Here is a 26387-nt window from a genome sequence, read left to right as displayed (position 1 = left end):
CAAATACTGGATAATTGTCAACAACAAAGGTGAATGGTCCGTATATATGCGTGGCAATATCGAGCAACCCTGCACATTGTGAGTTAAGTGAGTAGTGGCTAGCCAATAGTCAATCCTAGTGTGTATATTATGTGGTGCTGAGTAGTGAGTATAGCCTCCGTGAGTTGGGTATCAGTATCTCCACATGTCTCTCAGGTCCAGTCGTGTCATTGATGCCTCTAGCGACCTAGCAGAAGCCGAGGGGCGTCTATCAGGGCCGTCCAATCTGTCTATATTGGGTTGTCTTGTCATATTAAAATCGCGCCCCCAAAGGACGTAGCCCCCCGAGCGCGCCAGAACCTTATCTGTCAGATCTGAATAAAAGGCAGGGTGGTCGTAGTTAGGGCAGTAGGTATTAACTATACAGATCTCCATGCCTTTCCCACAGCATTTCGAGATAGTGTACCGTCCCTCCCTGTCTGTCTCCAGTGGTGTCACCATCAGTGGTGCTGTAGGGTTAATCCGCGTCAGAACCTCCCTAGCATGTGATGTGAATCCCGCTGTGTGTACATTACCCATTAAACCCCTGGATCACAATATAGGACTGCCTGGGTGGAGGTGCGTCTCCTGTAAGAGCGCAACGTCACCTCTATATCTGGAATGATATTGTAGGGCCTTCCTGACCTTACGATGGTCATTGAGACCTCTGACATTCCAGGTCATCAGCGTCAGTGTATTTGGGGGCTCCCCGATTGGTGTCATCTGTATGTAAGCGGCCGGTGTATGGGCCCCAGCGATGTGTCCCGGACGTATACGATCCCGCTATGCCTTGCCACATCTGTGCCAAAAAACAAAAACCACCAAACAACAACACAGTGTCCCACCCCTGTTCAAGTGGCACTCGAAAGTGCTGCAACTCCCCTATCCTTTGCCCTCCCATGCCTGCCCTACCCCAACTAGCCCACTGAAATCCCCCACCCCTGCAAAACCACACACTCTCCCCTCCACATCCCCCAATAACAGCAAACAAAAACTGTAGAAAAGTGTAATTCACGCGGGGACGTAAGTAGCCAGCAGAAAAATTACAGTACAGTACTATGCCTAGTGACCACCCATCCCCGTCTCATATCAAGTATAGTTCACGTGTAACAGCATCTTGCATATGTGTACCCCTGAACCAAGTCTGCGCCATGCACACTCCTACAGGACCATACATTCTGCGGTAGCTCTAACTCCTTCATCCGCAGGGCCCCTCCTCCTCCATTGACTCATAATTAATATACTTGCACATAGCCCCACCTCATTGTGCAACTGTTTATCATAACTTTGTGACACAATGTACTTCAGGACCGTAACCCACTGAGAATCAGGCTGAACTTCACCCCTCCCATCCCCTCAACCCCCCCATCCCGCAACACAAAGCCATATAAGGGCAAACTCAGGAAAGGGGCACACAAGGGCCAGATCATTCCACCTACTCTTTGGCACCACCACCCCGGGACGTCCAACAGTCAGAACACATACTCAGCCATCCGCAGCTGTGCATCTTAGTTAGTCCTGTTCATCCAGGGGGTCTCGCGCTGCTTCGTCCTGTAGCTCTCTGTTCAGGGAGGACCGCATGTCCTTGCGCCATTCTCTGAGGGCCTTCTGGAGCGCCTTAGGGTCAATGACAATCATAGACTTCCCCTGTCTGTTGACCCGCAGCTTTGCGGGGTACAACATTGCCGAGTCCGTTCCCAACTCACGCAGCTGTCGTTTCAACGGTACAAACTGCCTCCTTGCTTCCTGAACTTTTGCCGTAAAATCCGGGAATAATGAGATCTCAGTCCCCTCGTCATGTAGCGGCTGTTTCTCTCTGGCGAGCTTCCGCGCCACGTCACGTTCCCTGTAATTTAGCAACTTCGCAATTATAGGTCTATGAGGCACCCCAGGTTTCGGCCTCGAGCCCAGAGATTGGTGGGCCTTCTCAACCACAAACATTCCAGAGAAGGCTGTGTCCCCTAGTATCTTCTTCAGTAGGCTTTCCACAAACACCTCCATATTCCCGGTTTGCGTGGTTTCCAGGAGACCCGTACTACGGAGATTGCATCTCTGAGAGTGGTCCTCTAAATCCTCCGTCTTGTCCTGTAAAATCACTCTGCCCAGCTGTTTGTGTTCCGAGTCCTGGGTCGTTTGTGCCTCTTCTACTTCCGTCAGGCGACGTTTGGACATGTCTATTCGTTCCGCCTGTTTATCGAGCCTCTCCGCCATGCGGTCTATACGATAGGCGAGCACGTCTATCTTGGATCCCAAGGATGCAATCCCCCCATGCAGGCTCTTCTCCATGGCGAGCAAAAGGCTGTGGCTATCCTGCTGCGGGGGCTCTTCGATAGGTTCCAACTCTCCGGGCCCTCCTCCTGGTGTGGTCTTGCCTGTCTTGGGCATCTTCGGGTCAAACGTCAGCTTAGGCTGGTTCCGGTCCATCCATCCCATCTTGTTGTCGCTGTGTATCCTCCTATCACAGCGGGTATAGTCAGGGCCTTAGAGTCCAAGTGCCGGGGTCGCTGCAGCTCCCACCCCCGTGGTAAGCCTTTGCGCAGAAATGTGGTGAGCACCGCAGGCAACCACACAGATACAGCGTGCCTTGCCCCTCAGGGGAGCTTGTAACTTTGCGGATCACCTGGGTTACAGTCAGAGCCACCACAACTTTTTAATCTGGCCCATCATTCCCCTCGCTCTAGACCCTTTTCAGTCTCTGCTAGGATACTCTCAAAGGCAGCAGTGCAGGGCCCCTGGGCGCCTCTGTGCATGTGAGGAGAGGCGACCTGCTTCCTGCACTGTGTAGCCCCAGCTGTCGCACCCCTACGCACCTCAACCCTGCTGGCAGCACTTCCAACCGTTCACTCTGGAGGCTGGGGGAGCCGATTAGGGTCTAGAGGGGCCTCCGCGTCCCAATGTAATCCTGCCTCCACGCGTAGCTGCTCTGTCCTTCTCCTCCGCCGTACTGCTCTATGGCCACCTCCCCCGCTGCACCTCCTCTCCTGCAGCGGGCACCTCTGCTCCTAATTGCCGTTGGGGGAAGGGGGCCGAGGAGCCCCCCACAAGGGGGATCCCAGTCCAGCCCATCACCGGGGCACAGCACACCGTGGGGGCCTCTCTCGGCAGCACACACTGCCCCCCTCCGTCTCTGTGTTGGCTCTCACGGCCCGGGCCCAGTCTCCACCGGGGGCCGCTCTTTAGGCCCCACTGGGCCGTGCTCACCTCCCCACCTGGTTCCCCCGTCTCCGGATCCGCTCCTCGGGACCACGGTCTACCCGGGCAGACGCGTGGTCTCCAACAGCAAGGGGGGCACTCGCTCCTCACATTTCCTGCCGACCGTGGAATCGACCTCCGCCGCTACACAGCACACTCTGCCCCCTTCAGTCTCTGTGTTGGCTCTCACGGCCCGGGCCCATTCCCCAGCGGGGGCCCACTGGGCCGCCCTCACCTCCCCGCCTGGTTCCGCCGTCTCCCGCGCCGCTCCTCGGGACCACGCTCTACCCGGGAAGACTTGCGGTCTCCAGCGGCAAGGGGGGCACTCGCTCCTTACTTTTCCTGCCGGCCGCGGAATCGACCTCTACCGCTACACAGCACACTCTGCCCCCCGCAGTCACGGTGTAGGCACTCGCGGCCCCGGGCTCAGCCCCCGCACCAGAGGCCGCTCTGAAGGCATCACTGGTGCGTTCTCACCTCCCCGGCTGGTAGCACCGCCTCCTGCACCGCTCCTCAGTCCACACACCACCCGGGCTGACTCATGATCTCAAGAGGCGTGGGGTATCACTCTTCACAATTCCCGCCAAACGTGGGATCGACAGCTGCCGCTGTACAGCGGCCTCGTCAGAGCATCCGCTCCTTTCAGTTAATTCCTCCGCTGCAGCTCCCACTGCAGCCGGCTCGCTCAACGTGAAGGGGGCGCGGGATCCGGACCCACACCGTTCGTGGACCACAGCACTCCTGGGGCTCAGTCCGTCTAGTCAGGGCAGCTGATAGTGGAATAGCACGCATGATTGATGTAGGATAGTTACACGAGACGGGGAGCTCACGGCTCAAGCAGCCATCTTGGTTGCGAGCTAGCTCCGCCCCGCCCGGCCTTTGTAATTGCATTGTTTACATCAGATTCTCCTTGTGCCTGGCCTGTGTTATTGCATTGTTTGCGTCAGATTCTCCTTGTGCCTGGCCTGTGTTATTGCATTGTTTACATCAGATTTCCTAGTGTCTTGCCTGTGTTATTAAATTGTTTGTGTCAGATTCTCCTTGTGCCTGGCCTGTGTTATTGCATTGTGTACATCAGATTCTCCTAGTGTCTGGCCCGTGTTATTGCATTGTTTGCGTCAGATTCTCCCAACGCCTGGCCTGTGTTATTGCATTGTTTACATCAGATTCTCCTCGTGCCTGGCCTGTGTTATTGCAGTGTTTACATCAGATTCTCCTCGTGCCTGACCTGTTATTGCATTGTTTGAACCAGATTCTCCTAATGCCTGGCCTGTGTTATTGCATTGTTTGCATCATGTTTTCCTAGTGCCTAGCCTGTGTTATTGCATTGTTTGCGTCACGTTTTTCTAGTACCTGGTCTGTTATTGCATTATATGTGCTGCTTTTGGTATGTTATTATTCTACTAGTTGCAGCTTTTCTAACAAACATGGTTCCTTTTATCCCAATCAAGTGCCTCTGACTGAAAGGACACTGCACTCTCCCTGCAGAAGCAATCTACTTCCTATTTATTTAGCAACAGACAGCACAGCATGTCAGCCAGAGATGTCGTAGGGTCAGAAACAGTACCTAGGTAAGTAGGTATGATGCAAAACAAACTGAGTAAGATTTTAAATGAAGAAGTAGCTGTGAAAGACGGCAAAACATCCATGTCAAAACAACAGCAGTAGGACAACGGTACATGGAACGATAATAGTAGATTTATTTACACTTCTGTGCAGTGCGTGTCACTTAATGTTCTTTTCTTCCACTCTCATGAGATGGTTTTACAAAGCAACTCCGAGCTCAGAATGTGGAGCTTCCACGAATCCCAGAGACAGGCCGTTCTAAAGACGGTAACAGAGAAGGTTGAAAGATCTGAGTCTTGATCCTGGCAGGTGGACTGGTGATCCCTGAGGGGGTGTAGTTAGTCTGTGTGTTGCCACAGCTGTCCAGGGGGTGTAAGAAATGTCAGCAATTTGTGGAGGGCCTTCTTAAGGGTTAGAACCACCCAGCTTCATGCAATACGGATTAGAGGATTTGTGTCGGCGCAGGATGAGTTACATTCTGATAGCAAAATGGAGGACCTTGTTCAAAGGCGATCGATGTTACCAAGGTTTAACATCTTCAGTTACGACAGACAGAGAAAGTCAAGGTACCTCAATATTCTTGAAAAGCTTTCTGCACTCTGCTGGTGCAGGCAGGATGTTTATTCTCTAGTTGGCATTTGCCAGGGCATGTTCAGATACAGTGGTTGAATTAAACCTTGGAGCAGCACTTGTAGCGTTGACTCTTGGAGTCTTGTAGTACGTGCTGGATGCGGTGGAACTGTATTCATGTTCCACGGAGCTCAGAAAATCCAGACTCTCTGTCCTCTCAGAGCACAAGGTCTGTGGCTTGACCAGTAGAACTATAATAAAGAAGCTGACCTAGATCAGTTCTACCTCTTCTGACCTTTGAACTGATCATTGAGGAAAGAAGCCCTTGTCTGGAAAAGATCTACACAAGGTGCAGCTGACCGAAGCCCTACCTGGAAGGAAAATCTGCACGAGGCGCAGCTGACAGAGGTCCTGACTGAAATTAAGATCTGCACAAAACTCAGCTGACAGAAGTCCTGTCTCGAAGGAAGATCTGCACAGGGCACCTCTGACAGACGTCCAGCCTAGAAGGAAGATCTGCACGAGGCACAGCTGACTGAAGTACTGCCCAGAAGGAAGATCTGCACAGGGCACAGCTGACAGAAGTCCAGCTGGGCAGGAAGATCTGCACAAGGCGCAGCTGAAAGAAGCCCCTGCCTGGAAGTAAGATCTGCACAAGGTGCAGCGGACAGAGGTCTTGCCTGAAGGAAGATCTGCACAGGGCACAGCTAAATGAAGCCCCTGCCTGGAAGGAAGATCTGCACAAGGTGCAGCTGATGGAGGTCCTGCCTGGAAGGAAGATCTGCACAAGGCGCAGCTGAAGGAGATCCTGCCTAGAAGGAAGATCTGCACAGGGCAAAGCTGACAGAAGGTCTGCCTGGCGGTGACCTCAAAGCAGTGAGAGACCCACAAACCACAAGAACCGTCAAGCCCAGCTAGCCACACCGGACGCAATGTACACCAAAGGCCTGATTTAGATTTCAGCACATGGTTTATTCCATCACAAATGTGACAGGTATCCTGCCCGTCCCATTAAAAATGCATTGCATCCTATAGCAATTATAATAAGGCAGACAGGATATCTGTCATGTTTTGATAATGCCTTTGTGCAGTTTGCAGAGTTATACTCCGCTGAACTCCACAAAGCGACAGGGAAACTCCGCCGCACTCTGCAGACTTCCACAAGTAGCAGAGTTTGTTAAGTTGCACTGCACTCACAGATTTTTAGTGCCAGGAGTTTAACCCCCACTGTAAAATCAGCACGAACAGCACTACGCGTTGTGTCAGAGGGCGATGCTGCTTTCTGCCGCTCTAATTGATATTCTAATCGAATGGTAGCTTCATCAACGAGAATGGCAGATTTTAACACTCAAGTGGTCCCGACCTGCTGTGGCCTCCTGCAATGAGAAATCACTCCAGTAGGAGGTCTAGCGCATTATATTTTCTCACAAGTGCTCACCACTTCTGGTATATGCTCCACCCAAACTTCAGGCAAACGCGCTAAAGCTACTTGCGTCCATACTTTTAGATACCCCGGATACCATACAGATAGTGGGGGGTGATTTCAACGACGTGATGGACAGGGCTATAGATAGATCCGGGGTGGTTAACAACCGAGGTACCCAGACTCCCCTGGCCCAATTAATGTCTGAGATGGGCCTGTCTGATATCTGGAGGCAGCTACACCCGCCGACTGTGGCCTACTCCTTTTACTCGGCAGCTCACAAAGTATTCTCCAGACTGGACTATATCTTTATGCCGCGACAGACATTCACCGCAGAGGACACGGCGGTATACTTGGCAAGGGGACTATCGGACCACTCGCCCTTATTACTATCAATGGGCCGGCCTGGGTGCAGGAAAGAGGCCACGTGGCGACTCACCGCCTAGGACTTGGCGAACAAGTCGATCCTTAAAGGCGTTAGGGCGGATACACGGGTGTACATGGCAGAAAATGAGGGGTCGGTGGACTCGGCGGTGACCCTGTGGGAAGCGATGAAGCCGGTGCTGAGAGATAGGATAAGTGGTAGATTGGGGGAGGAGCGGAAGAAACTAGTGGAGGAGTTGGGACTGTAGAGCGCACTATAGTAGAGTTGGAAAAGGAACACCTGCGTACTAAATGCACAACGACCTTGCGTAAGCTGTTAGATACTTAGAGACGATACCGGGAATTGGTGTCGGATGAGGCGACAACACAAAATCTGGCCACTCTGCACCGTCTCTACGACGTGGGGGATAAATCTGGTAAACTCTTAGCCTGGCTTAGTCGAAGAGAACGATTGGCGAGGTGGGTGGATGAAGTTACTGATGGACAGGGGAAGGTTGTGCGCTCGGATCCACATATTGCAGACACATTCGCAACGTACTACGAGTGCTTTTACAGGGCCAGACAATTAGGATCGTGTGAGGACTCACTCCTTTATATGTTACAGGTGGATCTTCCCAGCGTAGACGATGAGGCCCTGCCCCAGCTAGAAGCCGACATCTCTTTAGATGAAGTTAAAACTGCCATCACCGGGCTGAAGCCGGGCAAGGTCCCGGGGCCGAACGGCTTTCCCCCGGAATTTTTTAAATGTACGGCCGACATTGTGGCCCCACACCTGCGGAATCTCTTCCTTGAGGCATACGCAGACGGGGGGTTGCCTCCCGACCTCACCTTGGCCACCATAATTCCTATCCACAAAGAGGGTAAGCCACGGGGGGTCTGCGCCTCCTACCGTCCTATCTCTTTACTGAACACGGAGGTGAAGCTCCTCGCCACGGTACTAGCGCGCCGCCTTAGGGCAGTTCTACCCGACCTGATACACCTGGACCAAACGTGCTTCTTGCTGGACAGGGCCACGAAATTCAACCTCCGTCGCACGCACAACTGGCTACAGGAGGTGAAGGGTAGGGACCCGCCACACTGGTTCCTTTTCTTGGATGCTGAAAAGGGCTTCGACTCCGTGCACTGGCCATTCCTCAAAGCCACCTTGTATAAATTTGGTTTTGGCCCCAAATTTCGCTCTTGGGTACAGCTGCTTTATACTAATCCAAGGGCCAGGGTGAGGGTGAACGGGACCCTCTCCCGCAAAATTCCAATCCAGAGAGGCACCAGACAGGGATGCCCCCTGTCGCCTCTTCTCTTCACCCTGACGATCGAGATACTAGCGGCCAAGATACGGCAAAATCAGAGAATCTCCGGCTTCCGAGTTACACTCACCGATGACACACAGGAGAAGCTGTCCCTCTATGCGATGATGTCCTACTCTATATCACTGACCCGCAAACCACTGTGCCCGAACTGTTCCGGGAGATAGACGGATACAGTAGTTACTCCGGGTACGCCATAATTTGGCACAAGTCCGTCCTTTTCGATCCCAAGGGGGCCACAGGTGATGGCGCCCTTCCGGATAGGCTGGTGATGTCTACGGAGGGCTTCCAGTACATGGGGGTATTCATCACACTGGACATGGAATTGTCACGCTCTAAGAATGTGGATAGAATACTTTTGGACTCCGCGAGTGATATGTCACGGTGGCGCCAGCTTCCTTTGACCCTTCTGGGCAGGGCAGCGATATATAAAATGGTGATACTGCCCAAATACCTGTACGCCCTGCAGAAAGAGTATTACCCAATTCCGGGCGACCTTCTGCGCAAAATACATGCTGATCTTCGGTCCTTTATTTGGCTGGGTAAACAGCCACGAGTGGCGCTCACTACCCTTCAACGTCACCAATACAGCGGTGGCATTTCCCTACCAAACCTTGAGGCCTATTACTGGGCGGAACATCTCTCCCCCATTAATGATTGGCTCCATGCCCCGGCGAGCCACCCCACATATGTGTTGGAACGCGCAAAATTATCCCCACATAGTCTGCTCACGTACCTATACGGTGGCCCACAAAGAAAACCCCTACTTCCGGCCACAAATATCACGCACCGAGCATGGAAAATGGCCACGAAACGCACAGGTTGGGAACGGAAGCCCACACGGCAAACTCCACTTTGGCATTGCGCGTGGCTCCACGAATTGCGTAAACTTAGTGGCTTTAAGCAATGGGATGACATTGCGATCTCCACGGTGGGGGATGTCATCGCCAGGGGGGAGCTCAAGTCGTTCGCTACCCTGAGGGCAGAATATGGGCTCCATCGCTCGCAGTTTTTTAAATACATCCGATTACGACATGCGTGGAGGGCACAGGCTATACCTTTGGAGGGTCTCCCGGAATATGCACCACTGGAGGGCAGACTGCTGCAGGAGCAGATACCCAACAAGGCTGTATCCCTTACATACAAGACACTCACAAACAACATGTTAGGGGATCTGGCGAAGCTCAGGGCAACGTTGGAACATGACGTGGGTGCATTGGAAGAGATTGACTGGGACCTAATCCTTATGCACCCAAGGGAAGTGGCCATTAAGTCCCGACTCCGCCTGATCCAATATAATGTGCTTCACAAGACATACTTTGATAGGGTCAGGTTGTTTAGGATGGGGAAAACATCAGATGACAGGTGCCTACGTTGCTTGCATGAGGGGGGGGGGGACTTTTTTCATATTCTATGGGCGTGTGGCAAAATACAATCCTACTGGACGCACGTCTTTGCTGACCTGAGGGAGGTCCTGGCGGTACCGCTTGACCAGGAACCCAAACTGGCCATCCTGGGAATGACTAATGATGTTGACCTCCCCCGCCCCCTGCTGACGTTCCTGACGCTGGCCCTAGTGGTAGCAAAACGAGACATTGCAAAGTATTGGGGGGTGGAGTCCGTACCTACCCTGGAGGAATGGAGGAGGGGTCTGGACCTCTACATGGCGGCGGAGCAAGTGACATATAAATCGAGGGGCTGCCCAAAAAAGTTTAAAAGGGTCTGGTCAAAATGGAGACAGTACCATGGGTTGGAGAGTGGGCCGGGGTAGGGAGACCTACGTGTAGACCCAGAGTTTGGAGGAATACTGGGACGGGCGGCGGGACATGTCTGGAGTGGACCCACTGTGCCGGGCGTGCACCATCTGTTTGACTGTCTTGGGGCCAATTGAATACTGGGCGCGGGAGGAAGGGCGGGGGCTGCTGGGAACCGCATATACTATTACCATGACTCCGCCGAAACGAACTTTATGTGTGGATCAACTGACTGTTGCCTTGAGCACTGATGAGAATTGGGCGGGTTCCTGGATTTTTTTTGTTTCTGTATGTATTGACTTCCTGCACGTATGACATTGCCTTCTTGTGTCCGTGCATCTGCAATAAAAATGTATTTAAAAAAAAAAAAACAAGTGCTCACCACTTTACCGTTGATGAACCGCTGGAGAAAAAAACTCTGTTTTGCATGGAGTTTTTTGAACCAGAGTGGGCAAAACTTCACAAGCTCCGCTGGCAGAGCGGAATGCTTCATCCACCCCTAGTTTTGGGGCAATAATCTGTTGGACAAACTCCTAACTAGGCCCTATGTCTGCAATAAGTGTTGTAGAAGAAGTGAGATCCTTGGCCTTGTGAGCATGAGGCAGTTATCTGACTTCTGATGAACCCCACAGAGTGAGTGGACAACCAGAGGGCAGTAGGGGGGCTGAAGGCCATGAAATTAGGTACACTTGAATATGTGAAATATGGAAAGGTAGAAATGCAGCATCACCTGTGGATAACTGACACCTCCTCCCACTCTTCCAAATGCCCATCCAGTCACAAATGGCATCCTGGGCCCCAAAAGGACAACATCATGCCAGATGCCATGTAAAGTTGGAAAAGGTGGGAAAAAGAGTAATATGCACACATCTGCTGCAGGGATATGTCAGGTAAAATATTGGTTGTGGTGGATTCTCCATACGTACTAAATGACTGATATCATTGAATATTAAATTATATGAATCAATATTTGTTCACCTTATCTGCGCTTATAATGTAAAGGACCGGCCTTACAGTGAACCCCTCGCTCTGTTTTACACAAAATCTCTGGAAGGAGGTGCATCTTACTGAACTTTATCCACCTTAGGAAGAAGTAAAGACTTGCTTTTTAAAGTTATCTTTCAGGGCCAGAACCGGTTGCTGTAAGCTGCACTAGTTTCAGGACGATGGACAGATGTTATTGCAATAGGAAACCCCCCTCAACCCACAATAATGTTCCAATGTTCCAGGTTAGAATAAACCAGAAATGCTTGAACCAAGGGAGCTGTTGAAAGTGTCAAAGGTGACTTATGAACAGTGAGGTAAAGACAGGAGTTGGTATTTGAGATGATCTTAAGTGAATAGGGAAGAACTAGAAGAAGTGTATGAATGGAGTTACTTTTGTTGTATACTTCGTGCAGAGTTACTGGAAATTTTGCAGCCCAGCCTGATCCATCTCTTTTTCTAAACTCTATTGTTGTTTAAATGAAATCTTCACCATATGCCTCTATCTTAAGCTATACCTCAAGCACTTGGGTGCTCCGTGAGCGCCCTTACTCTGTAAATGTAATAAGATGTCACCTGATCAACCAAACTTTTAGTTAAATATCTGTGTATGATGAAATATTCCTTGCTAAGTTTCAAAAGCGATAAAGAAGAAGGGGGGGATTTATTAAGAATTTGCGCTGTATTTGTGGCACAAAAGTGGCTCAAAATGGCGCAAAATCTTTTTTTCCTAATTTACTTTCTTAGCGCTGGAAATAGCGTTAAAGTAATGTGACACTGCGCATAGCATTGTTTCGCATTACTTTGTGCCATGGGTGCCTGCCAAGGGTGGTGCAAGGGCGCTCCCGTGCAACCACAAAACTAGGTGCAAGGAAGGAGAAATGCTTTCATTTCTCCTTCCTTTTCTGACTTTGCATGCGTGCTGCACTGTGCAACACGTACACAATATGGTAAAAGCTTTCCCTCATATCTAGGCATAGTAATTTGTACAGGAACGGTGTCCTTCCTGTACAAAACCTATGCTGGACTCACACACACACCCTAGCGCTCTGGTGCTAAGGTGTGTGCATGGCACAGGGCCGCTGTAATCAGTGCCGGCGCAAAGAAAAGGGAAGGAGAGAGCCATATCTTTGAAAATATGGTGCTCTCCTGTTTCCTCTTTGTTGCGCAGTGCATCCTCCCGGGGGTAGGGCTGCACTGCATTGTGTGGAGATTTGGTAAATCTCCCCTGAAATGTCTTTTACAACCAGTTAAACATTGTGAATTCTCATTCCATTATGTTTCAATTTAGTAATTTTCAAAATCTTTACATCCAACAGAAAGCAAGCCTTGAATGTATGAAATGACCATCAATAACAAAGATAATGCTGTAATAGCAGAAATATTGAGCTACAGTATTCAGGAAAACATCAGCGCAGTCGGCGACAGAGGAACCTGCACACAAACTGACAGATCTCGGATGAAGCATCAAGGGCAGTTCAGTGATTGTAAGAGGCTGAGCTGTGCACCTCAACGCCACAAGATGAAGAAATGACCTTCGGAAAATTAACGCAACAACAATAACAAACCGCATCCTGTATAAACAAGTGTCCAACACCAGATTTGATCATGGGATCGATATAGTGTGATTACCTCAGTGCTCTGTTTTCTAAAATGACGACCAGCCATCATTCAGTGCTCTAGGTGAATTTTGAACTCTTTCTGGCCAAACCACAGCAACCAGAGAAAAGCACAACAGAGCGGAGTCAGACAATTGACAGGTAAATGAAAGAGGAGTTCTTCTATCTAAAATACAACAGACTGTCCCTATTTGCACCGGCGAGAAGGAAGATACATCTTTACCCACAAGTGTGCATTGCCATAATCCAATCTAAAGACGCAATCGCCTACATAGACACCTTCTACATATTAGGAGTGTGGCAAATATTTGGTGGCTATCGCATTTTGTTGTTCAAACAGAAATCAAACGTGCAAAATACTGCACACATATAAAGTGTGTGAGAAAAAACACAATCGCTTTATCAGCCATGTTGGCCCATCAGAAAATGCAGTCATGTGATGTAGGCAAATGTATACCCGACCCACAGACACTAACCAAGAAAGAAGAATCATACACATGCAGCAAGAGCTTTAGTTTGTCATCACTACTCCAGCTTCATCAGCACACGTACACAGGACAAAAACCATTCATGTGCAGTGAATGTGTAAAGAGCTTTAGTCACTTATCAAGCCTTCAAAGTCATCAGCGAACACACACAGGGGAAAAGCTATATCATTGCATTGAATGTGCAAAGTGCTTTAGTCACTTTTCAAACCTCCAAAAACATAAGCGAATACACACAGGGGAAAAACCATTCAAGTGCAGTGAATGTGAAAAGTGCTTTAATCGGTTATCACACCTACAAAGTCATCAGCGAACACACACAGGAGAAAAACCATTCAAGTGCAGTGAATGTGAAAAGAGCTTTAGTGACTTATCAACCCTAAGAAGTCATCAGCGAACACACACGGGGGAAAAACCATTCAAGTGCAGTGAATGTGCAAAGTGCTTTAGTCACTTATCAAACCTCCAAAAACATAAGCGAATACACACAGGGGAAAAACCATTCAAGTGCAGTGAATGTGCAAAGTGTTTTAGTCACTTATCAAACCTCCAAAAACATAAGCGAATACACACAGGGGAAAAACCATTCAAGTGCTGTGAATGTGCAAAGTGCTTTAGTCAGTTATCACACCTTCAAAGTCATATTCGAACACACACAGGGGGAAAACCAATCAAGTGCAGTGAATGTGCAAAGTGCTTTAGTCACTTACCAACCCTCCAAAAGCATCAACGAACACACACAGGGGAAAAACCATTCAAGTGCAGTGAATGTGCAAAGTGTTTTAGTCGGTTATCACACCTTCAAAGACATAAGCGAACACACACAGGATAAAAACCATTCAAGTGCAATTAATGTGTAAAGAGCTTTAGTCAGTTATCAGACCTAAAAAGTAATCAACAAACACACACGGTGGGAAAACCCTATCATTGTTGTGAACGTGACATTAGTTTTTGCAGCTCTTCAGCATTAAGTTATCATCCGCGAACACACACAGTAGAAAAACCATTCAAGTGCAGTGAATGTGGGAAGAGCTTTATTCTATTATCACACCTCCAAACACATAGCGAACACACACGGGGGAAAAACCCTATCATTGTAGTGAATGTGACAGTAGTTTTTGCTTCACTTCAGTATTGAGGTATCATAGCAAACTCACACAGGAGAAAAACCATTCAAGTGCAATGAATGTGGGAAGTGCTTTAGTAAATTATCAGACCTACAAAGACATCAGCGAATACACACGGGAAAAACCATATGATTGCTGTGAATGTTTGAAGAGCTTTAGTCAGTTATCAACCCTACGAAAACATCAACAAACACACACACGGGGGAAAGTCACTCAAGTGCAATGAATGTGGGATGAGCTTTAGTCGACGATTAGAGCTACAAATTCTTCAGCGAACACACGGGGAAAACATAGAAGGGCACTGAAAGTGAGAAGGGCTTTTGTCAATTTTCGATCCCACACAGCCCTCAGTCAATACACTCCTTCATTTAACTCACATGGAAATAATCCTAGAAATGCAGAGATTTCGGAAAGAACTTAAGAACATCAAAAATAATATTGACCCATCTGAGGACAGAGACAAGAGCTAAACAGTGCAGTTATTGTGAGAGGAATGAATTACGGAAAAAGATAACATTCAAACTGTGGGATATGAAATGCCAGATGATAGAAGGCCCTAATAGCAGTAAAGAAGAAAAACAGATAACAGTATTTGCAGAATTATAAAAGTGTTTGTTTCCAGTGATTGTTCACTTCCGTACACATAGCAAAGTGACATGCTGTACCGGAAAACACAGTGGGAGACAAGCACAATGTGGATTAAAAGAAAATAAACATTGTTGATTTTTATTTTGTAAAGAAGAGATACAAAGAAAAACATTTAATTGCACCTGACCACACTACCTGTAAAAGCAACACTGAACAATACTGGGACTAACAACGGTATTTTCAGCTAACCTGTCGGATTAGTGATAACACCTATAAACGCAACACACCCAGAGTTGACATGTCGTCAGGGCTCTGCCGATGGGAAGCTTCATTGGTAAAATGCATGTATTACTATTAACAAATGCCACAGCAGCATATATAATGAACTAAAGGGAAGCACAAGTGTTCAAGAAATAACCTATTTTTAGATATAAAAGAGCATATACCTTGTTTTGAAGTAATGTTTGCTACATCTTTTACACACTGTTATCGGTTGTTGGATCAGCTCGTGCCTCGGGCCTTATAGCTAGTGTAACCCGTGGCTCCTCCCTGACTTGGCTATCCCTATTCATTTTGTGACTTGCCAAACTCTACTTTTTACCAGAATTGAGCCATTGTAAGCAGTAGACTCTGTTTGAAGAATGTGGTGAAATAGTGACAATTCACATCAAAAGCATATATGTGCCAGGACAATCAGTTGCACTCCCAGCAACTCGTCTTCCACACTGATAGTCCCTTGTTCTCAAATGTTCTGAAGGATTTGTCGTATGAATGCCAGAAGTGACAGTGAGATTCATGAAGCTAATGCTAACAGGAGGGTGTAGGAATAGAGAGGGGGAGAGATAAAGAGAGCGAGATAGACAAAGAAACGAGGAGAAAAGAGAGAAATGGAAGGAGGGGGAACGACAAGTTATTTGTACTTACCTAAAAATAGAAGTAGCAGCCGAATACATGTCAATGTGTGACATCACCAGAGAAATGGGCTTAACACCTATGAATTTATATGTTTATTTTTAATACCTATGGACCCATGTCATGCCAATAAACAGGGCACAAGTAAGGAAAATAGTGAAGGAGCCCATTATGATATGCAAATCACAGTGACGTCACATGTAGTGACATCACAAGAAGTGATGTCAGGCCCTTATAATAATTTTCACGTGAAAGGTTGAGGGTCTGTTGTAAAAACAAGAAACATTAAATAATGTAAAAATACGTTTTTGATTTCAGTTTTTATACATCATGTGTTTTCCCACTATTAGTTTGTAACTAAACTCGGAAATGACTGAAAGTGTCAATATTTTTAAATAGATATGTGGAACTAATAAATTAATTTTTTAGACAGTTTTCAGCTAATAAATAAAATATGCTTTTAATTTGCGTTTGTTTCCTGACGTTATTCTTTATCCAGCCCCTAAGCCCCAAAGTGTTTCACATTTACAATGTATTGAGCAATAGAAGGGCTAATTTTGTCATGTTCTCTGTTCCTTTCTTGCACCACTCACACAAACAAACACTCAGATGCCTGTGTCTGCAGTGCTGTGGCACAAAGTAACAATTATCAGTCGCAGGCTAAGGAGCTAGATGGAACTGAGTCCTGTTTCTAGATAATAGTTGGGGGACCCCTTCAAACTGTGGCTACCCCCGACTTGTGCCGTGCTGATAAAGCAATAGTGAATTTGAGTAATTTATGATGAATTGAAATGAGAGAAAGAGAAGAAGAGAGCGAGGTGCAGGATATATTAAAGAAAATGAAAAAAAGAGACACAAGACTTTACCCTTTTCTGTGTATTAGCACTTTACAAGGTGTGCTGTGCTTTGTGAACAGGCTGTCACCCCCCTTTTGTGTGTAAATGAGCTTCTGTGACCAGACATCCAAGGCTCCCATCTCTTCCAGCGCGGATGATGTGAGCACTGTAAGGTAATCACAAACAAGGGCTATATTGAGAAATAATCGGCTTCCATGTCACACAGCAGTGGATATGTAGTTCTTTATTAGTTTTTTAGGTCTCGGCTAAACGTGCGGAAGCGCGTCTCGCCGAGATCTTTTGTTAGCGAGTGTGCTTCCCAGGAGACAGTTTCGGCCGCGCGCATCCTTGGAGCCGATTTGAAACGGGAACGCGCGCTGTGGCCAGGCGCTGTCTCCTGGGAAGCTCAAGTTCCACACACGCATGCGCATACACACACACAAGCGCCCATGCACGCACGCACATACATACATACAGAGACACCCCTCCTGACACATACACACACACGCGCACACACACAAGTGCACCGAGGCCCCCCCTCCATCCCCCGCCGTCACCGTCGCACACATACATACACACACGAGCATACACGCACACACACAAGTGCACCAAGCCCCCCCCAGCCTTTTGGAACTTACCTGGCCAATGTCGGGGACTCTGCTCTCAGCACGCGGCGCCCAACCTCCTGCTGGCGCGGCCCCGGGGCTCCACACCGCTCACAGGAGCCCCGGGCGCGAGACGCATTCGACTCCGCCTGCCTCCTTTTCCGGTCTGGACGTGGCCCCGCCCCCGTCACAGGCGACCGTGCCTGACTTCCGGGGCACAGTGTTCATTAATACAAATGTTTACATGCTGGCTTATGTGTTTAATCAAACGGAGAAGAGAGGATTAAAGCACAGTGCTAGTGCAATGAGTGAAACAAAACTGCTATATATGTCCTCCTAGATCCAACACACAGTCTTACATCGTAGGTGCCAAGAAATATATGAGAGTACCTACATACTGCATCCGGCCGTGAAGGGCATTTACACTACGGAAGGGAGAATGCAGAGTAGTGAATGCTGAGTAGTGAGTAGTGAGTGCAGAGTAGTGAGTAGTGAGTGCAGAGTAGTGAGTAGTGAGTTCAGAGTAGTGAGTGCAGAGTAGTGAGTAGTGAGTGCAGAGTAGTGAGTGCAGAGTAGTGAGTGCAGAGTAGTGAGTTCAGAGTAGTGAGTGCAGAGTAGTGAGTAGTGAGTGCAGCGTAGTGAGTAGTGAGTGCAGAGTAGTGAGTGCAGAGTAGTGAGTGCAGAGTAGTGAGTGCAGAGTAGTGAGTGCAGAGTAGTGAATGCAGAGTAGTGAGTGCAGAGTAGTGAGTGCAGAGTAGTGAGTTCAGAGTAGTGAGTGCAGAGTAGTGAGTAGTGAGTGCAGCGTAGTGAGTAGTGAGTGCAGAGTAGTGAGTGGAGAGTAGTGAGTGCAGAGTAGTGAGTGCAGAGTAGTGAGTGCAGAGTAGTGAATGCAGAGTAGTGAGTGCAGAGTAGTGAGTGCAGAGTAGTGAGTGCAGAGTAGTGAGTGCAGAGTAGTGAGTGCAGAGTAGTGAGTAGTGAGTGCAGAGTAGTGAGTGCAGAGTAGTGAGTAGTGAGTGCAGAGTAGTGAGTGCAGAGTAGTGAATGCAGAGTAGTGAGTGCAGAGTAGTGAGTGCAGAGTAGTGAGTGCAGAGTAGTGAGTGCAGAGTAGTGAGTAGTGAGTGCAGGGTAGTGAGTGCAGAGTAGTGAGTGCAGAGTAGTGAGTGCAGAGTAGTGAGTGCAGAGTGAGTGTGCAGAGCATTGTGTGCTGTTGAGTGCAGAGTGCTGTGTATTGGCAATGTTAATGACAATGCCATTTATTTGTGATTTGAAGAAAAAAAAATGTCATGAGCAATGCCAATAGCTCTACCTTTAATGATGCCGAGACCATTGCATTGCAAATGCTTGTTTTCTTTACTTACAGGTCACTTTTTCTCAGTATTACACTTCAGGTCGCTCATAGCTCTCCATCAGTTAAGTGTGAGGTTGTATGTAGAATTTGTTGTTAGTGTCCCTAGATCATGTCCCAATCCCTTTGTCCTTGATTTGTCGGCATGGGTTTTGTCCACACACTGGTCTAGGATGGGCCATCTCAAGGTAGAAGGCGCTGTAATAGAAATAATAAATCAGACATATATGATATTGTATGTAAACAAATATGGGGATGTGTTTTTCACTTGTTAGCCATAGAACTGTTGGGTCTTGACTTACTTGGCACTCACCCCTGGATCCCGTACTGCTGCCTGTATCACCTGGACCTGACGGCCGTACCGCATGCCCTGCTGGCCGAGACGCGGACAGCCGAGAATTACATCACCCAGCATCCTTCAGTGGCGCACACCACCTGCATCACTACAAAGCGCCAGGAGGCGTTTAAAATACCTCCATGCCTCCTGCAGCGGGGGACGTGTTTTTCACTTGTTGGCCATATTACTGTTGGATCTTGACTTACTTGGCACTCACCCCTGGATCCTGTACTGCTGCCTGTATCACCCGGACCTGACGGCCAAACCGCTGGCCCTGCTGGCCCAGACGCGGACGTCCGAGAACGACATCTCCCAGCATCCCTCAGTGCCGCACGCCACCAGTGTCACTACAAAGCGCCAGGAGGCGTTTAAAAGACCTTCGTGCCTCCCGCAGCACGTGCGTGTTTTTCACTTGTTGGCCATATTACTATTGGGTCTTGACTTACTTGATACTCACCCCTGGATCCCGTACTGCTGCCTGTATCACCCGGACCTGATGGCCATACCGCTGACCCTGCTGGCCCAGCCGCGGACGGCCAAAATCAAAAACTACATCTCCCAGCATCCCTCAGTGGCGCACGCCACCAGCTTCACTACAAATCACCAGGAGAAGTGTGGCTCACTGGTTAGAGGAGGCAGACCGGGAAGCAGAGATCAGCCTGGGACCAGGGTTCAATTCGCGGCTTGGCGGGGTCTTGAGTCCTAAAATGTCCATGGACTCGACAATTCTCGCTCCGGTGCCTACTCGATTCACGGGTTCACACTCTGTGACTCTGGGCAATAGCTTGCTTAATCTCCACAACGGCCCCTCGCGGCGGGATGCCTGGCTTTCACCTTGCGGATACCCTGCCGGGGTTATCTCACAGGGGAATACCTGGACGGGTTCCCTAAGCAAGCGCTTAGAGACCGGCTGGTGATTTGCGCTATATAAATTCCTGTACATTTACATTTATATTTACAGGAAGAGTTTAAAAGACCTTTGTGCCTCCCGCAGCGCGGGACGTGTTTTTCACTTTTTGGCCACATTACTGTTGGGTCTTGACTTACTTGGCACTCATCCATGGATCCCGTACTGCTGCCTGTATCAATCGGACCTGACGGCCGTACCGCTGGCCCTGCTGGCCCAGACGCGGACGACCGAGAACTACATCTCCTGGCATCCCTCAGTGGCGCACGCCTCCAGCGTCACTACAAAGTGCCAGGAGGCGTTTAAAAGACCTTCGTGCCTCCCACAGCATGGGACGCGTGCGGCCGTGCCTGGGCGCTGGCCAGGCTAAGCCTGGGCCAATGGTGGGCCCGTCCGTGCCCGCCAGTGACCGGATGAGGCTGGGCTGGTCCACCCCTCCAACATTTACTCCGGGACTTTAAGTAAGCATTTGTTAAGGATTGTTTGCACTTAAGTGGGAGTGATAACTTGTCAAAGAACATCAATATTTGCAAACAAACAGACTCTTTTAATATAATTGGCACTACATATTTAGTTTGGACATGAGTAAAATCACACGCAAAGAGGGGGTGGGAGTGGCAGGGACTTTGGATGCCTTCCTTACTCGGTCCGAATCCATGCTCTGCTTGGAGCATGGATTAAGGGCGGTCCATGGGAGGGCGAAATCTGACAATCATGGCTCCCCCACTTATAGAAGCCGGTTGAGGTGTAGTCCCATAGACTACATACTCATTAACAAAGATTTTGAGCGTGAATCTTTCTGGATTCACTCTGCTCTGCATTATTCCGAGGACTAGTGGTTGGGTCCGGAATTGTAGTCTTTTCTTTGTGTTTTTTTTGTTTTTGTAGCCCAGGTGGGCGTCGACGTCTCACCTTTTGGTGTCCTTCCGTGATGTCGGCATGCTTCCTGCGGAAGCTCCCACCGTTGGGCGCCATCTTCAGATTCTTTTTTCCGCCGTTGGGTCTGGATTGTTCCCGAGAGGCTCCAGAGTTTTGGACGGGAAAAGACGAGAGAAGAGTCGAACTTGCAGGAAAAGACTGAGAAGACGACGAGGAAAGAACAATGACGAACAGGAAGGAGAACTTTGAAAACTTCGACGTCCAACAGAGAATGCGCACTCAGGGGGCCGCCTGAATGCACGAAATGGACAACACACCTTTTAAATTCTGCTGTAACTGCCTCCACAAGTACGCGTAGAAGGACCAGCACCCGGTTTGCAACCTCTGCCTACCGGGCGACTACGAGAGCAAGGATTGCAACGCTTGCTCTGCTTTCACAATGAAGACCCTCCGAGTCAGAGAACGACAGAGAAGGGCCAACTACACCATGCAGGGGAAGGGCCAACCCCCGTCCCTTCGAGACCTGGGACTATCGACCGACGAAGAAGATAACGTCGCCGTAGAAGACGACGACTACACGGTCATGGAGACCGATAAGAAAACGTCTAACGAGGTAAGAGAGTCATCGACCCCTAAACCCAGACAGACCATCGAAGGTCTGAATTAGACTCTCGAAAAAATGAGTCAAAGTCCTCGAAGGGAGCACTCGCGCCGAAAACCTCCATGGACCATCCAAGGACAAAGAGCCCAGCGGATCCTTCGAGAAGGACTGCCAGTCGGCGAAAACGGGCGAAAAGCCAAGGTCGTCGAAGCACGTCCCCGAGAAGGAACGCTCACCTTCGAAAGAAAGGGCCCCGAAGACCGCCTCGGCGTCGACAAAGGACCCGAAGCCCATTTCGACGTCAATATTTTCGACGAAAAGACCAGCCGAACAGTCCGATGCCGAAAAGGCCGCCTAACTGGAAAGAAAGAAGAGAAGGCTCGAGGCCGAAATGGATAACATCCTACAAAGGAAAAGGGAGTTCGACGAAAGGCTCAAACAATTCACGATTCCGTCAAAAACACCAACAGTAATCGTCGAAGAGGAAGAAGAGGAGGAGGATTTTGAGGCGGAAGAGCCGCCGAAAAGGGCCGAAGCTCAAGAACACCAGGAGGATGAGGAGTTCTACTCTGAGGAGGGTGACGACGACCAACGGACAATCCTTGGGTCGGCATCCTCGGGGACACAGGACCTGGAATGACAGGACCTCGACAGAGAAAGTCCGGAAGAGGGCATAGCCACGTACCCATCGAGGCCTTCGCCGCCAGACAACTTTGGGGCATACAATATAGTTGTGAAGAACACGGCAACGGCATTTGGGGTCAAGCTGGACGAGAAGCAGAAATCTGACTTTTTATTAGACACCCTACTCCCCACACAGACCAGGGGCCAGTATCTAGAGAGTGTCATGGCTCAGGGGAAGGAGGCATTCAAGGAGCCAGCAACATGAAAGTCCGTTACCCCAAGAACCGAGAAAAAAAAACACTCCACAAAAGATCCCCCCTACATCAAGGGGACTGTCCTAGCAGACTCCATTATCACTGCGACTGCAAGGAAAAGGGCAAATGGGCTGACAACATCAGGGCCACCACCAGACAAGGAATGCAGGAGGACCGACCTGACGGGGAAGACATTTGAAAGGAACGCAGCAATGCATTGGCGCATGGCAAATTCAAACGCCCTACTAAATAGGCACCAGTACCATTTCCTGGACCAAATTTGGGCAGCTGGTGAAGAACCTCCCAGAGGAGTACTAGCAGAGGGGAAGAATGTGGCGAACGCATGCCTTAAGACTGCCTTAGATGGAGCAGACACATCCGGCAGGCTGATGATGATGGGAATCACTGAAAGAAGGCAAGCCTGGCTCGGAATCTCAGGATTCAAGCCGGAAGTTCAGCACAAGATCCTTAGCACCCCTTTTAATAGAGAGACACTTTTTGGAGCACCGGTAGATGACAAGCTCACCCAGCTTAAAAAAGAGAACGACACTGCAAGGTCCATGGGAGCCCTGCAATTCAGAGGGATGAAAAGAGGTACACCGTCACGGAGACCGAACGACAGAGGGGGAAACCAGCCGGGAACGTTGCACCAGACCTTCCAGCAGTCCGGCCAGGGTAACAACCAGATGCAGCAGGGACACCAAAAATAAAACTGGCACAACCAGCAAAGAGGCCACTCCTTTTGCGAAAGAGGAAACAGACGTGGTCAGAACAAAAGAGGGGGCCACCAAGCCACCTCTAAGTGACGCTGTCACACAGCAGTTGCCCACCCACACAAGACCTCCCGGGGTGAAGCACAAGAAAACAAAAGATGGGTTACACAGACAAAAGATCACAGAACATGTAACACCAGTAGGAGGCAGGCTAAGTCTCTTCTTCAGAGAGTGGAAGAAGATAACAACAGGGTGGATCCTGACATCATACAGTTCGGATACTGTATAGAACTAGAAAGGACTCCACCAAACAGAAGACCAAAAAAGAGGACGCAGTCAGGAAAAGAAATCGAACTGCTTCAAAAGGAAGCGGAGGAACTGCTCCAAAAGGAGGCCATCGAACCGGTACCATACCAGGAAAGGAACAAGGGGGTGTACTCCACTTACTTCCTAGTACCAAAAGTAAACGAAACACTAAGGCCCATCCTGGACCTCAGATTCCTAAACAAATACATAAAGACACAAAAGTTCAAAATGACATCTCTACAGGAGGTCATTCCACAAATAGGATTCGGATACTTCATAGCCACCATAGACCTAATGGAAGCCTACCTGCACATACCAATGAACAGGAGACACAAACACCTGCTCAGATTTACCATCCACAAGCGTCACTACCAATTCACAGCCCTAGCGTTCGGCCTAAAATCCGCACCAAGGGTGTTCACAAAGTGCCTCGCAGCAGTGGCAGCGCACCTAAGAAGGGAAGGGATCCATGTATACCCTTACCTAGACGACTGGCTAATAAAAGCAAGTTCTCACAAGACAAGCAAGGAGCATGCCCAGCGCGTGACAAACACTGATGGACCTGGGATTCTCCATTCACTGGGGGAAATCCTCTATGGAACCAGAGCAGGTAAAAATCTTCCTGGGAGCACAGATCAACACCATACAGTGCAAGGTGTCCTCAAGCGACAAAAGGACGCAGGCGCTAATCAAGGACACGCACCTCTACCAGAAGGGGCGAGCTCTGACAGTGAGGACAGCGAGCAAAGTCATGGGCATGATGGCCTCATGCATACATTTGGTAACAAACGTACGCTTCCACATGAGACCATTCCAAGAATGGCTGCAAGAACAATGGTCACAAGCTACAGGGAGTTGGGAAGATCTAGTGGTTGTAACGCACGCAGTGCAGGAAGAAATGTTGTGGTGGAACTTGGAGAACATAACAAAAGGGAAGCCTCGAACACCACTGACCCCAACAGTGACCATCACCACAGATGCATCCCAGAAAGGATGGGTGGCACACATGAGCAAGCTCGGAGTGAGGGGTCTGTGGACTCCAGCGGATGCGGTCAAACACATCAACTACCTAGAACTAAAGGCCATGTTCCTCGCCCTGAAAGCCTTCCAGACGCAACTGTACAACCGGAGAGTGTTGATCCAGACGGACAACACAACGACGATGTTCTACATCAACAAACAGGGAGGAACGCAATCTCCGCCACTGTGGAACCTAGCGCCGGAGATATGGAAATGAGCCATCCCACTAAATATAGGCCTGCTAGCCATACACCTACCGGGGAAAGACAATGTGGAAGCAGACTGGCTCAGCAGACAGACATCGGCATCCCACGGGTGGGAGCTGAATACACAGGAAATGCTAAAGCTATTCAGAAGGTGGGGGACACCAACAATAGACCTACTTGCAACACACCAGAATGCAAAATGCCAAAGCTTCACATCCAGGCAACCAGGGGAGGGTTACCTGGGGAATCCCCTATGCATAGACTGGTCGAGGACATTAGCTTACGCTTTTCCCCCTATACCTTTGATACAGAGTACTCAACAAGTGCAGGACCAGCACCATGACTCTGATCCTGGTGGCACAGCAATGGGCCAGGCAGACATGGTACTCCTCAGATAATGGAGATGGCAAAGGGTGCACCCCACAAGTTCGAGAAAAGAAAAGACCTACTGTCCATGCAAAACGGAGAGGTACTTCACCCAGAACCAGAGAGCCTCAGCCTAGCAGCATGGCTCCTGAAGACATAGAGTTTGCACACCTAAGGTTACCAGAAATCACCCTGCGGGTACTACGAGAGGCAAGGAGGCCTGGCACACGAAAGTGCTATTTGGCTAAATGGAAGAAGTTCACGCAATGGTGCAGCAAGAAGAAACTGCACAGGAAAATGACAAAGGAGTCAAAAGTACTGAGGTACCTCACGCACCTTCTGAAGGCAAAGCTAAGCTCATCGTCGCTGAGAGTACACCTAGCAGCGATTGTGGCCTACACAAGAGGAGAGACTGGGACAAGCTTCTTTACGTCACAGATAGTAAAGAGATTCATGGAAGGGGCAAAAAGGATCGCACCTCCTAAGAGGAGAGGATGCCACCGCCAGCCTGGAACCTTAACCTAGTCCTAACGGATCTCATGAAGGCGCCCTTTTAACCAATTCATAAAGCTTACCGACAAATGCTAACAATGAAAACAGCCTTCTTGGTGGCTATCACCTCACTGCGAAGGGTGAGCGAACTACAGGCGTTAACGCTACAAGAACCCTACGTACAAATTCACAATGATAGGGTGGTGATGAGAACAGACCCACACTTCATGCTAAAGGTGTTGTCTAGGTTTCACATCAACTAAACAGTTCAAATACCAAGCTTCTTTCATAATCCAACCACAAGCACAGAGAGGGCACTCCACACTCTGGACGCTAGAAGGGCAGTAATGCACTACACAGAAAGAACGAAGGAACACAGGAAAACAAAACAGTTCTTTGTGTCCTTCGAAACAGTTCCCTGGGTAGCCAGTAACGAAGGGGACCATCACACGATGGATCGCAGAAACTATCCAGTTCTGCCACAAACAGGCAGACCAAGAACTAGCGGAAGGGCTAACACACCCATTCAGGACATATTCCAGGCGGCAACAAGGGCTTCAGTGCACAAGTTCACTAAGCACTACTGTGCAGATATACAAATGAACAAGGAAGCACAAGTCGGACAAAAGGTGCTTCAACACATATTCAACAACCAACGCTCATCTTCAACCCAGCCGCTATAAAAGTAACAAACCGCTACAAAGTCTATGCACAGCATAGTGAATCCATAAAGATTCACGCTGCAAAACGAATAGTTTCTTACCTGTCGGTGTAGTTTTGCAGCTTGAAGATCTTTCTGGATTCACATGCTGATGTCACCGAAGGACACCAAAAGGTGGGACGTCGACGCCCACCTGGGCTACGAAAAAAAAAAAAAAGACTCCGATTCTGGACCCAACCACTAGACCGTGGAATAATGCACAGCATAGTGAATCCAGAAAGATCTTCAAGCTGCAAAACTACACTGACA

The 26387-nt window shown here is 49.1% G+C and overlaps 1 protein-coding gene across 1 annotated transcript in view; it reads left to right on the top strand.

The window, feature by feature from the left end:
* LOC147737754 (uncharacterized) overlaps positions 1-15961 on the top strand; it is a 70330-nt gene extending 54369 nt beyond the window's left edge. The window contains exon 2 of the mRNA XM_086943689.1: positions 12515-15961. Within this exon, the coding sequence (XP_086799815.1) occupies positions 13223-14131 (909 nt within the window). The 5' untranslated portion in view covers positions 12515-13222 and the 3' untranslated portion in view covers positions 14132-15961. The remainder of the gene's footprint in view (positions 1-12514) is intronic.
* Positions 15962-26387: the final 10426 nt, after the last annotated feature.

The sequence above is a fragment of the Lissotriton vulgaris genome, chromosome 1_1 (assembly GCF_964263255.1).
Source record: "Lissotriton vulgaris chromosome 1_1, aLisVul1.2, whole genome shotgun sequence".
NCBI lineage: Eukaryota > Metazoa > Chordata > Amphibia > Caudata > Salamandridae > Lissotriton > Lissotriton vulgaris.
The sequence above is the reverse complement of the archived record's forward strand: the minus strand, read 5'-3'. Positions and strand labels throughout refer to the sequence as shown.